Genomic DNA, 14375 nt, shown 5'->3' with positions numbered 1-14375 from the left:
ACAGCTTTTCTTTGTTCAAGAGAGTCTACCGTTATAAGGCATTCTGAAAGCAACGGAAACATTTACTGAGCCTAAAAACGATCTGGGTTCAGTGCTACAGTTTTCCTTTCCTTCTCTGTTGAGAAGACAAGACCATCTAAATGCACAATACAACAATCTCACAAACGAAACAGATAGGCCTTTACATATTACGTTGCACGTTTTACACAGGGATATACTTCTTTCTCAGTGGGTGAAAGTGCCCCACAGTTTTTCCTCGCAAGCAGTCATAGCTGTGCGACTACCCTGCCTCATTCAAATGGAGAAGGGCTGTTACGTCTGAAGGCGTCAGACGCCCCCCTCCTTCCAGAGAAGCTTTTCAAAATCTGACACTGTACCATGAAGCCGAGCAGAGCAGATCGCGACAGCGGCTCGTCTGCAGTATCACCCGACCAGAAGCTCAAGAACGGATCGCCGGGGTCCTGAGTAGAGCCGGTTAGCCCTCAAAATATTTTTTTACCAAATATTCCCGGAGAAGGAAAGAAAAGCGTCCTCTTTTTTTTTTGTTTTCGTCAAATCGGTGCAGTATCATTGACTTGGTATCCTGCCAGTGGTAAGAGGAAGGGCGCATCTTTAAAGTTGGGAGCGTTGTGGGTAAGTTGCTGACCCAATCCTTTTTGATTTTTTTTAACTTAATTGTGTGCTCTTGCTCTACATCCTTCGATCGAAATGAAGCCATGCATAGATAATGTTTTTTTTTGTTGTTGAAAATGTTGCTTTATTTAGGGAAAAGTCAGATCTCAGAGATTTGCAAAAATATGGAATGCGAATGAGAAACATTGTGATGCCATTGTATGAATATCCATGGCATTATTGATTATTGCCGTTGCTATTAATATCGTTACCACAAAAGATAACATGTTATTCGGTGTTTATTTTTTCTAACATTGACACGGACTCCTGAGATTTTTGAAAACGGAAAGGCACTCAGATATTGTTGCTCCTGATCAAATACATAAGAGCCACAACACGAATTCTACGAAAACCTAATACTACGTGCTCTACGGTAAAAACTTATTCTCCAGTTGTTTAGTATTTCATCCCTGTTATTTTGTAAACTTTGTCTACGAAGCCGTCTGCATCCTAGCCCCGGTCCTTGTGTTCGTTGACCACTGGCGATTGACATTATTCTAATCCGATTCGTTCTGCCTGCTAATTCCTTTGTGGAAAGGACGCTTTACAAATGCAAATATCCTACTACGGGCAGCTAGTGGCTGCAGAAAAGTGCAACGTGGAAAATACCATGGTTTTCCAAGGGTTAAGGAATTTACCTGTTTGGGCCACTTAAATATAAATAAGGGAATGATTTACATCAACTTTCACTTTTGTTGATGCCTAATCTAGATTCCAGTATGAATTACGCAGAAATCATGAATTGTACAAAATGTTTTCATATACCAAAGTCCGTTTTCTCCTCATAATCAATATTGTTTATACAGCAATAAAGCCACTTCTTAATCATAATATTAAGAATAAATATATGTTTTTGCATTTTTCATAATTGTTGTGCTTCAGTGCCGTGTTGATTGGCTTGACTGGCAACTTGCTTTGCCGTTGCTAAGCGCAGACCGGTGGCTGGTAGCCTGTTGATTCAAGGAAGCAGGACAGATCTCTGCTGTTGTGCTTTGAAAAAGCCGACTGGGAGGCGGACTACAAATGCAAATGTATTTTGACACAAACTTATTCATTCCGCCGGCAGCTCAAAAACACGTCTCCTGACGGTTTCTTTACGTAGAACACATCAATTCTGTGTCATTTAAGTGTCCGTGTGTTATTATCTTGTTTGTATTAGTTTGAAAATAATATTTGACTTTTTTTTCGGTTTGCAGCATCAGGTTATGTACACACCGTCTTCCTATATCCGTCCTGTATTTCAACAATGACGTATAACACCAACGAAGTATTTATTTTCAAGTCTGCCCTTTTTATATATTACTTTGGTAATACTCAATTAGTAGAGGCCGCAATCTGTACGTCTCCAGTATCCATGCATTAGGGTGTATTGTTATTTGCCAGTGTATTAAAGGCAAATAGCGTTATGTACCTATGAAAATACTACTTGATTATCAAAAGTAAAAATATGTAGTATTAACAATGGGCTTTTGTCTGTTGTAACGAGGCCATCATGGTTCAAGTCATCAGGTACGATAGATAACATAAAATGTAAAAATGAAAGGATGACTGAGTAATCTCAGGAGCCTGTGTCCAGTGAAAAGGCGTATTATTGCATTGATGGTACACCTGCTTAAGCCCAAATTAACCTTGTTGTTGAGCCTTTTGTGTGGTATCATTCTCAGAAACAGTACAGTCTCATCAGTCATAGTAAAAACAGTTTCATTTATTGGATAACCAGTTTTGGTAACAGATGACCTTGAGGCCTAAACACTCTCTGTTTAGCTGAAGAAACACCCCCTTTCCATTAGCTTAGCTGGGAGAATTAGTCCATGCATTGTTTACTACATATATAACACATGGGGAAGGATTCTGTGTCTAGTTGATAGTAGATCCTTATGCATTTAGGTCTGGATCTATTAGACAGCTGAAGCACCTTGATCAAAAGTCATACAGTGAATGAAGGAAATGACCTTTTCTTCTGCTGAGTTTATATTCCCAGCCTTTCAGGATACTTATTCCCAAGTATTATGAGCGAGTACAGTGCTAGCTGCAGAAATGTCATTCACAATTCAGACTTTTAGTGCATTTACAGTATTTATTAACACCACAAATGCAGGCTTCTCGCTGGTTTACTGTCATGTAGTTGACATCCTTTTGGTGCAGAATATGATCAGTCTGCTTACAGGAGAGAATGGAATCAAAGTCATTATGTTGATTCCTGGTCTCATAAGGAGACCTGGAGCTTGCCAAGAGGTAATTAACCACCTGAGCTCTTCTACAGTATATGATGAAGGTAATTAGGAGCAAAGTAAAGGCCATAACTGTTCAAATATCTTACATGTGGATGTTAAAAAATACAGTTTTTTATTAAAAATACATATATATTTTTAACTCAAACATTTACAAATATACTTTTTGCCAATATATACATTCTGAGAACAATATTAGGTGGTATGGCACCTGCATTGCCCATTCTGATATAGAGACAGTAAATTGTTTCATTGTGTGTTTTATGAACCACATTATTAAACATCCTATCCTTTGTATCCTATATTTTGGTTTCATGTGCTAATGTTCTTAATTGCTCTGAAAGCATGAGTTATTTGCTGAGGTAATAAGTAGGGAGATGATGTTTAACTACTGTATCAACCTTGCAATCATCAGTACTAATGTATTGCAGAGTGCTAATTCACTTGTATTTCATCTGACACACTAGAGTGCAGTGCAGTGATTGCATTTAAAAAGTCCATTGTCTGCGCTGAATGGAGCTCCCTGGGCCTGCTCAAGGACACCTGGCTGATGGTGGTCCTTTTGAAGGACTAGTGCACTGCAGCTGTGAGTGGGTCCTGTGAGACAGTCTCCTCCCTGCACAGTCACAGCTTGGTGCACTCTGTAGACAGTCTGCCTCAGTCCATTTTGGTCTGCCATATTAGCTCCCAGTGAAGAGGGCTTCCAAGTTGATCACCAGGAGAAATTATACACCATCTATTTTCTAACCTCTTTATCCAGTACAGGATCCTGGCAAGCAACAGGCACTAGGCAGGATACACTCTGGGTGGGATGCCTGTCCACTGCAGGGCAAACACAGACACAAACACACACACACTCACACCTGGGACAGTTTTCCCAGAAGCAACAGAATTTATTCTGTAACTAAAACACACTTTTTTCTTATAATATAATGCATACATAGATAAATTTAAATTAGGTTTTTGATATTGTCCTTTTATCACTGAATTGTGGGTTATAGGCTCTTAAATGACCAAATCTGGTAGTTATGTCAGATAAAGCTTTACATTAATGTATTGCATTATATCACATGCTGAATTGCTGTGTGTGATCACGTTGACATAATGTGCTTTTATTAATTTGGAAACTGATGATTCTATCTAGGAAATCAGTAGTCTGTTTATTTGCTTATTTCATATCTTTATCTTTTATCTGCTTTTTTCTATTACATCTATTTATTTCCTACCCTAACATACTCCTGTGGCTGTGGAATCAGCCTGTTTATCATCACTGATCATCTGTTCAGCCTTTTGGATGTGTAAGTCCAAATGTGTTGTGTTTCATTGATGTAAATTGCATTAGACAACACAAATCCCCTTTTCTCTTCACCCCCAGTCGTGTATTTCTCTGAAGGGCTCATTTTTAAAAGGAAATTGGCAAAATCAGCTTTTTATCTATTAGATATTTTATTTTAATTATGCAAGTAAAAAGAACACAGCTGTGAAATGATCAAAACCCAAGATTTCAGCTATTTTGACACTGGGTAATTTATGACAGGGTATGTGAAGGGAAACAACTGTTTCTCTGAGATGGTTTGCACTGTGGGTGTGTGAATTCTGAGACCAATCAGAGAAGAAGTCCAGACCTTCGCATGAGGTAGAGAGGGTAAAGATCAGCTACATCTGTGTGCAACCATCCTCTCTATAAAAATGTTCAGAACACCGGAGAAGGTGTTGAATTGACTAGTTGTGAACTTTGCCTAGTTTTGGAGTTTTGAAGTCACCAGGGAAATGTTTTGCTCTCTTGTAGGTTAAACAGGGTAGAATATGCTTGTCTTTTCAATGAGATTAAAGTTAGGAGGAAGAACCATAGTGTACAGTAGCCCTCCTGTACTGTGAAGTTAGCTTTAGAGAGAAATCCAGTGAGACAAAACAGGTTACAAACCAAGTCAGAGAGGGGAGGGTTTTACAACATTGTTTGTCTTTCCTCTGAATGTGTGTAGGATCTCTACACCACACTGGTATGGCATTATCTGTCCAGACACTAAGGTACTAATACTGCTTATCTAATAGATCAGTTGGCCTTGACTGCCCAGGTGAAGGAATGGAAGTAGTTTTGCCCTTCCATGAACTCCTGTCTTAGCAACATTGGTAATCCATCTGACCACAAAAGGATTTTGGGTCTGTGTGCTGGCCAGCGAGATGTCTTAGGTCAAAGGTAAAATTATCTTTCTCACCTTGTACGTTCAGCAAACATACTGTACACAGTAGCCTGATTGTTATCCGGACAGGGACAGGATCTTGGACTGAATGTAAACAGAAACATCAAGATATACCGCTTCTCCTTCATCCTCTCTCCTGCAGTGTTCATATTTTTCTCCCATTTTAGCTTTTAGAGTAACCCACAAAAGCAAACTTTTGCAATTGCTCACAGAGGCCACCTTCATATGTTTTGAAGTAGTGGGGCTCGATCATAAGACTGAATGAGAGGTTTGCCAATGATGTGAACAAAAATTCAGGACACAGTCAGTTACATGCAAGACCTCTGAATCAATATGACTGCATTGGTGATGATGCAAGCCAAGCCAGCATATACTAAACAAATCACTTTATTCTGATAAAAAAAATCTTGAACTCCTTTTCACAGTAAGACACTACACATGAGGAACCTAGGACTATGCTCTATGGTGCAAATGTTCTGAATTTTGAAAATTATTTACAACAATAAAAATATACTATTCTGACCTATCAACATCCAAAGCTGTAGCATGGGACACAGTTAAGACAACAGATGACAATATTTTGCTGCTCATTAAAATAAAAAAACATTGTCCTTCAAAACATGAAATTGTTGACATCCATTTGAGAAAATATTTACGTAAAGATTAGTAAAAATAGTAAAGAGCAGAATAGTGTGATTGTTTTCGAAACCTTTGAAAACACAAGAAAAGCTCAATCTTACTGTGTTGGATTCGACTCAGTGATACTGTTAAAGTAAACATTTTTACACAAAAAAAATCTCTTATTTGTGCAGAAAGTCTAACATTTTTTCTGGATTGAAACAATTCTAAATATACTGCTGTGACACCAATTCAGTGATAGGCATGGATCCAATCCAGATTTATTACAGATAGATTAAAAAGATATTTCAGCTGACCCACAGTTCTCTCTTAATCAACTATTTATAGCACTAGATTGCATACATGCAAAATTTACAATGGCTGTTAGTTTACGATCTTTTTTGAAGTAGTTCTAAAAAGAAGTTAAGCAGCTGTTTACACTTTTAGTCCATGACACCTGCTTTAGAATAATCTTAGTAGTGTACATTCTCAATCCCTTCCTGCTGTACTGGGTGTTTCTGTCCCTACAGGCAAGTGACTCACCTTGTCTTATTAATCTGCTTGTTTCTATTATCCCATACCCTGTTCCTCTCCCTGCTTAGTAACGAAGTTCTTCATTGGAATTTCAACAGGTGAAACTAAGATGTCTCTGGTTGTTCAGTCAGTTTTAGTGCATCTGTGGCATTTAACTTCACAGTGGTGTCTGCTTTCATGCCTAAGTGATTTAAGTTTAAAATCAATATGGTTCATTGGAAGAATAACAGGCTTACAAGAACATTAAACTTAATTAATGTCCTAGAAGACCTGAACTGGAATTTCTGTTTAAAAATCTGTAAATTTGGTACGTCAGTTTAAGAAAAGACTCAATCATAGAATATTTCTCAACCCAATTTTCACTGGTATTGCACGGAATCTACTTGTTTGCTTTTGAAAGCTAATTTTGAGATTTTCAGTGGTCTTGTAAAGATGGAGATTGTGGGCATGAACAGAACTATTTAAGAATCTTAGAAGGCAAAAACACTTCTATTTTGCTCAAAGTGAAGAGGTCTGTTAAAAATAACCTAAGAACCTAAAAACATTTTATCCCATCTGGCCTGTTTGACTGTTAATTATTCCAGGAATCCGATCCAGCCATTTCTTGAGAAGATCCAGGGTATCAGCTTCAAAAACATAGCTGGGCAGCTTGATCCATAGTCCCAGCAAGACAAGATGACAAGAAAGCATTGTGGAGAATTTTCCTCACCAGCTGAGCGGGAAATTCTCCTCAATGCAATATCTCAGCAATGGTGAGTTAGGGTTTCCTAAATCTCTCCCTTTCTCCCTGTCATTCTTGCTCCCAGGGTGAGCGGGCAGGTGGTTCTGTGCTATGGGATGGATGAAGCCCAGCAGGACCAGTACGAGGCTCAGCTGAAGGAAGTCTTCGACAGTTTCGACACCAGCGGCTCGGGGTCCCTGGGTCAGGAGGAGCTCTCGGAGCTGTGCAGGGCCCTGCATCTTGAAGAAGTCGCCCCTACACTACTGCACACCCTGCTGCCAGAAGAGGGACTTCACACTGACAGGGTACGGGACAGCGCCTGCTGGGATAGGGTTGGGGGCATCAGCTTGTGTGGTCAGTTCTGTGTGTCTGTGTGTCCGTTTCCAGATCTAAGTGAGAACTGGCTCATGTACAGTATGTGGTGTGGAACGGGTACTGGGGTGAGGCAGCATTCTTTTACAGCTTGGAACAAGGCCATTGTTTGAGAATGAGAAGAGAAGCTACATATTTAAAGGCTGTACAACAACTAAAGGGACTTAGTAGTATACTAATTAGCTAGTAGTACTAGGTACTTATAGTAAGTGGTAGTTAGAAGCTTGGGGGCATCTCAGTAGAAAGTATTACGCATGTAAGGTGCAGGTGGCATTGATGGCTTAAGGTGTTGGCAGATTGTTCTGGACCTTACTCCTACGGGCCTCCCTCAGAGAGCAGTGGAGATTAATATGGACTCTGTGACCATTCCTCATTTTAAACACAGTGGAGTTCCACAGTGCACAGTGAGGAATTTGCTGTTTTGTCCTTAAATACCACAATAAAAACTGTATCATTTGAAATAATGGTCGTGTAATTATTCTTCCTGATATTACTGCAGGAATGAAGCCCATATTAGCGACAGACGCTGTGCTTTCTGAACAAGAGTTTATGGGGCTGCCACGCATTGAAGATCAACATCTTTCTGTGGTTCCTATGGAGGTCTCTGTGGAAACCAGCCCAAACTCTGAGACCTGGATTCCTAAGTTTATAAATCATTGTGGGAGTGTGTGGCACATTTCAGGCCTGTTCTGTGACCTTTGTGTTGGGTGGAGTGTGAAAGCAGCTGTATGCTCTATTCCCAATCCACAGGCAGCATGCCGTGTGTTAAACTGTAGTAACAAACTAGGCACTTCGGTATTCAAAAGGTTTATTTAAGGCTTATGAAAGTGGCCCAATGTACAGAACTGTTGTGTACACAAGCAAACAATCGTAGTATAGATGAAACCACAGCTCCTTAGTCTGGAACCTGTTCAGGATTGAGCCCAGTAGTCACCAGTCATTTCTGAAGTACCTCTGTAGAAGACTCCCTTTCCATCTTACATTGAAATAAACTAAACTTTATCTTATTAAAAATATTTTTTTAAATAAAATATTTGACCACGGGCTGTGGTCATTTTATTGACTTTATTTACAATTCCCAAAGTCTTGTTGGTTACAACATTAATATTATTATTTTGCCCCGTACACTCAATTATGTATTAAGACACTTTGAAAAAGAATCGAGTCGTTTTGTCATTTTGCCCTATCTGGAAATGGTCCTGCTTTTCGATTTAGGTAATCAGTTACTTTATGATCTCAGTTACTGTACGTTTCTGAGGCACCACACACATCCGCATGGAAGAAACACACATTTCGTCAGCCACGCAGGAACCCCTCCCTCTTCCACATGCCTTGCTCCCATCGGACTACTTATTGCCCACTTGATGGCTTGTTTTAATCTCGCTAGTGGCCCCAGTTCCTATACTCAGCAGCTGTAGGAAGGGAGAGAGTGTGGAGAGTCTGTGTGGAGGGAGAGCCATCTGGCCCTGAAGAGACAACACAGCTAGAGACCTCAAACAGTATAGTCTGTGAGCCAAGAAAATTCCAGTGGCACTTCTCTTCCGTTTTTCCATTTAGCCATTGTAAGCATTTTAGAATTTGCACTTTTATCTTTGTTCTCCTATAGCTCTGTCAGTAAACCAGCATTCTGCCTCAGTGGGGAGCTGTTTCAGTCTGCATTGATCGCAAAGGAACAAGCACAGGTTAATTCTGCACGATAAAGTCAAAAGAAGAAACACCCTGTTTCAGCCGTTGGGCCTTTTTCAGGTGTGACACCTGGTTCCTCATTCGGCTTTGCGGAATGGAATATAACCTTTACTTGTCCCTTTGTAACCGGAATACTGGGCTGTGAAGAAGTGAATTTCAGGACCACTTTACGGTGCTTTTCATTGTCACAGCTGTGTGGACACGTCTGCTTTGAACTGCGGCCCCTCTTGATAGTGAGCCCTGCCGTGCACACAACAGCTTGAATACTGTCTGCTGAATGCGGAGAGAGCCTCTTGTCTGAGATTAATTGGGGCTTTATGACTCCATCCTAGGTGTGGGTAACTAGGGTAACCAGTCTAATTTTAATGCACAAGTACCTCAGACAGTGCTGCTAGCTGCAGTTGGTGTGAGGATGTTAGGATGAAAGGATCACTGCGGCACCTTGACACCGTGTCTAGAATGAATATTGATAAGCTTGTGTAGACATGAGAAAACTCCAGTTCACTGCAGGGTTCTGTTGTCCCTCTGTATTAATACTACAGCAAGCACTACCATTTTGGTCACTGCTGTTTAATTTTTTTGTGCCTTTTCGCCATGGAATGATTAGGATGGAATCATTTTCAGTCATCTTTATGTGGGTTGACTTGATGTGAAATTAACACATCGTCTCTACGTTGTTCTTATGTTGTGGACAGGAATGTAATTTTAATTCATTTTCTTTATCTAATCCATCATCTTTCAACTTTAGCTGGACCATGCACATGTGCTGTTTTCTATGCACACAGTCTGTCCCCTGCTGGAGGGCCATATATCCAGTGAGCACCCTTCTCTCTACATCAGGCAATGACAGCTTCTGTCTTTTAATAACCATGTGTTTGTCAAGGGGAGGCCAGAGAAAACATCTGTTTTCCTGTAGCACAACAGCAGCGACCCAGCCGCCTGCTTAACAATAGAATAGCTTTTACGTTTGGGCGAAAAAAGGTTCATCCATAGTGGCAGCAGTCACTCAGCACGGTCTCTAACCCGAGGAGTCACAGCTTCACAGTTCACAAAGGAAATATGCATATGCATGACGGACAAAGCTGACAGCTGTTGCTTTTTCTTCCTGCGACAGCTCTGCGCGTTTCATGGAAGAGAATGAACCCCTCGCCAGAGGCCACACCCATCCCCGGTGATGGGCCTCATGATGGGGAAATGGGTGTAGAATTGAAGGTTAAAGGTCAGCTCTGAAGGAGGTTCACTACTGAGCTTCTACCCACTGCTCTTAGCCATGCTGAGCTGCTCCTCCATGTATGTGGGGGCTCGTCTGATGGCAACAGTTGCCAAGAAACGTTCTTACAACAGTGCTACATGTCAAAATATCCCAAGATAACAGTGTCTGTCATCAAATTTGTTTTAAATGAACTGTTTATATATGGGTTGCAAATGGACCGCATAGAATGCAAACAAGATAAGAGAGACCTAACTATGAATACTCACTTGCTTAATAATAACAACAGGCCTTTTATACTTAGTAATGATACACAGTATAATAGGTCTTTTGTCTTGTTCAGGTTCTTTAAGCATGTTCAACTGAGACAACCGAGCTACTTTCTGACTGGTAACCTTTCTCTTCTAGGTTCATTTTGAGCAGTTCAAGGATGCACTGATTCTTGTGTTATCTGCAACTTTGGGTGGGCCTTTATCCAACACAGTGGACCATCCTGAGCCAGGTAAGCAACAGAAATAAGGTGAAATCTTTGGAACAGTAGTTAATGTGTAATTGTGCATTTTTAATGGCCTGGGTCCACAAGCACTCCTAGTGCTGCCCTCCCAGCCACCCCTGCCATGACCTGTTGAGGCTTGCTCAGACTGCCCCACTGTACACACTCCACCCTTTACTGCGTTTACTCTTGTGCGTCTGTGCAGCGACCGTGCCAGCCACTTTCTGATGAAATTCTTTGCAGTTTTCTTCTCACTTTGGAGAGGACTTAACTAACTTATTAATTAAGCTCATTTACAGTTTGTAGTAATCTGGTTCCTGCACCTTCAGTTAAACTGAAGGCGTGTTGGGACAGGGTTTTTTTTAATTTGTTTTTATAAGGGAAACACACTCCCATGTTTTGAGCCCTGATTTGCTTTGCGGTACTGATGCAGCATTGTAACGTCTGGGGAAAATAAGGAAAAGGTTTGTTTATTGTTCTATCTTTTTATATCTAATTTTCATGAAGAAATACCTGTGTCACAAAGCTGTATCTTTTTCAGAAAGAGACTTAGTTGAATAGATCTCAAGCCTTTTGAAGCTGGTGTACTTTTTGATGGCCTTGCAGACAGAGTTTTTTTTATATCCTTACAGTATCGGTTTTATGTCTGGGTCTTGGAAATAAAGAAACTAATAAGATTCATTTTTTACAATGCTAAAACATATCACAGCTGTGCACATTTGACAGGTGCCAATAAACCTTTATTATTTCCCTTCTGCTCATTAACACAGGACTTACATATTGACTAAACAAAGAGTGATTTGCCAATTGGAATTGGAGTCTTCCAGGGCACCATTATAAGCCAGCATCCCATTTCCCAGTGCTTTCAAACACACCTTCATGGGAGTCTTAAAATAACGAGTAGACTTAAGGCCAAAGATACTTTTTTGCTGGTGGATTAATAGTATGAAGCTTAACTGTTCTGATGCTGTTTCAGCAACAGTGCCACTTCTTGAGTAATTAACAGACTTTGTTAACTGTGACAGGCCCCTGTCCTCTTCAGGTGGGTGATTGGCTTCTACCCAGCTTTAGCACTTGGATCTTCCATCATCCCCTACCCTGGCTGGGTAGTGCAGGCCACAGGGCAAATCGCACTGAGTGGGGCAAATCCCCCCCCCCCATACCACCAGACCCCTCCCCCCTCAGTCTCTTCATTGCCCCTCCCAACGATGATAGAATTGATAAGAGAGTTACTATGAACCTAATCCCGGACCTTCTGTAGTTAGCTTTAAACTACAATGCAGATGTAGTGGACAGTGATATCCACCTGTAATTAAAAGGCCACCCATCGCAGTTAGTGATAACAAGAGATAGCGAAAAGAAGAACAGTAATGCAGCTAACACATAGCTGTTTCCTTTTTTGTGTCTACAGCCTGTACCTTGTAGGAAGGGAGTAGGATTACAGGTGTTCTTTATCCAGGTTTGAAATTGCTATGAGGTTCATTTTTAAATAAGAATGTTTTTTTTGTCAATTTATTATATGAAATTACCTGATGATTGTATGAAATTCACTTTAGTCAGGTCAGTGTCTGCCTTCATTATTTTTCGTAGAGAAAATAATGTATTTTTCGTGTAGAAAGCCTTGACCAGCTCTTGGTTTTTCTGTGTGAATGTTTCTTCTTATTACCTCTTTCCTGTTAGCCCTGTGCAGTTCTGGGATGGACCTTGAAGGAACAAGGCATGCGCAGGCATATTGAGCCGCTCGGCCCAAGACAGGGTTGTTGACGTGCATATTTGTAGGGCACCAGTAGGTCACTGAGGTAATTTATAGTGGAGTGGAGAGTGGAGCAGATCAGCCTAAGGAACGCATATGATACCTTGGAATTACAGGGAGGGACTGGGCAGAAGAGGAGGGATTAAGAAGGATTATTCTCTCTTCAATACTGGATTCAAAAGCCATGAACTGTAAGGGTTTAAGTAAACGGTATTTAGCTGACTTCCTTATTGTCAGTTATATATTAGTGGGCCATTCCAGTTCATCATGAGTCTAAAAGATTACGTTAAAAAAATTATGTTTTGACACAAGTGTTTAAGTTTATATGTATACCTTTAGACATTTTTATTTCATTTTCTGAAATTTTGTTGTTGCAAATGTTCCTGAACATTGCATGCTGTGTCATGTCTGTGTATAATTCTCTGTTGTTTGATTGATTGTTTTTTACCTGGCTATATAATATTTCTGCTCTCAGCTATGCTATATAACATTTCTACCAGGGGTATGTTCACTAAAAGCAGAAGGCAGACCAGTTGAGTCTGCAGAGTCACTTGAAGTCAAAGCCTCATGGTGAAACATCATGCACCGAAGATGGCAACACTGAAATAGTTCCCCTGTTCATTTTCACACAGCTGACCTGGAGGAGGCTCTTCAGTATGGCTGTCATTAATAAAAATGGGACATAATGATGCTTAAAAAGAAAGACAAATGAAAAACAATAATGAAACAAAGGTGGGATTTGAAACATAGCCAAAACTAGTAAAATGGAGGTCTTTAGATCACTTCTTGGACCTGTGGTCAGGAACCATTTGGTCAGAGTTCCGCTGTGGCCTGCTGATCTCCTGTTCTCCTTTCTTCAGATTCCGCAGAAGTAGTCCCAAAGTTTGTGAAGGATGGAAAACGTTATGGGCGGCGGTCGACCCCAGAAGGTGGGGACCCTACAGCAGGGTCCTGTGAGGTGATCGGGACAGTGCAAGCTCTAAACGAGCCTGAGGATTCCGCCAACACCTCTGTGCAGAACGACTCGGAGGTAACTCAGCGCCACTTTAACATTCACAGCAATAGCTGAGTGAGTGGAATCTGAACACTGGATTTTATGTGTTGTGTGGTGTCTTTTAATGGCATTTTTTGTATTTTCTTGTTTTACCCTTAAATGATAGGAAAGCTGTGTATTTCCCTGAGAGTTTTTTTTCTTATTGCCTTATATATCAGAAAGAAATGGAAACATTTTAATGTGGAGAAGAAGGTAGTACAGAAAATGTGTCTTTGGCCTTGCTCCTGAAAAGCATTAATGAGAACATCAAACAAGTTACTGTCCCCTAATGATAAGCTTAGATGATTGAAATTCCAGTACTAACAGACTCTCAATGTCTGTTACCATGCACAAACAATAATTACTGTGCTCGTCAGTGTGACTCTCAGAAGGAAGATGCTGGTGTAATACTCTATGTAGTTTTGTGGTCTGTAAAGTCATGTGATGCAGTGGGAATGTGGGAAGTTTGATGCAACAATGTAGAAACCCCATGAGTCAATTTCTGGCAATTGTGATTGGGTTTGCTAGTATTGTACAGTCAAAAATGCCAGAATGATGTCACAAACTGCTATTTCTTTTTGCTTAAGTCATGATGCTTTTTATTTTTCTTTACCATAATGGGGAAAATTACCATAATGTGAAACAACAGAAAACACTGCCTGCATTGTTTGGAGATTTTAGAGGACATCTCCTGCTTATAGCCTACAAACACGAGCGGCTGACTTCTCCCCAGCCTTTTGAGGGCTTTGTTCAGTGGCATGTGGCTTTTCTCAATACTGGGAAAGAAATAGCAAAATAGTATCCAGAAGAATGTCCCATACACTCATAGAATCATTCTCTAGGCGAAGAAG

The 14375-nt window shown here is 40.5% G+C and overlaps 1 protein-coding gene across 5 annotated transcripts in view; it reads left to right on the top strand.

Annotated features, from left to right (window-relative positions):
- Positions 1-379: 379 nt before the first annotated feature.
- The window catches only part of nin (ninein (GSK3B interacting protein)), a 43927-nt gene continuing 29931 nt past the window's right edge, over positions 380-14375 (top strand). For 2 of the 5 annotated variants that reach the window (XM_015350782.2, XM_015350780.2), the window contains exons 1-4: positions 4982-5100; positions 7063-7282; positions 10654-10747; positions 13352-13521. In XM_015350782.2, coding sequence (XP_015206268.2) covers positions 5009-5100; positions 7063-7282; positions 10654-10747; positions 13352-13521 — 576 coding nt within the window. In that variant the 5' untranslated portion in view covers positions 4982-5008. Of the gene's footprint in view, positions 634-4981; positions 5101-7062; positions 7283-10653; positions 10748-13351; positions 13522-14375 lie in introns of those variants that run through there. The other 3 variants (XM_015350779.2, XM_015350778.2, XM_015350783.2) reach the window with 3 other exon arrangements.

The sequence above is a fragment of the Lepisosteus oculatus genome, chromosome 8 (genome assembly GCF_040954835.1).
Source record: "Lepisosteus oculatus isolate fLepOcu1 chromosome 8, fLepOcu1.hap2, whole genome shotgun sequence".
Taxonomy (NCBI): Eukaryota; Metazoa; Chordata; class Actinopteri; order Semionotiformes; family Lepisosteidae; genus Lepisosteus; species Lepisosteus oculatus.
Note: the sequence above shows the minus strand (reverse complement) of the source record. Positions and strands in the feature narration are given on the sequence as shown.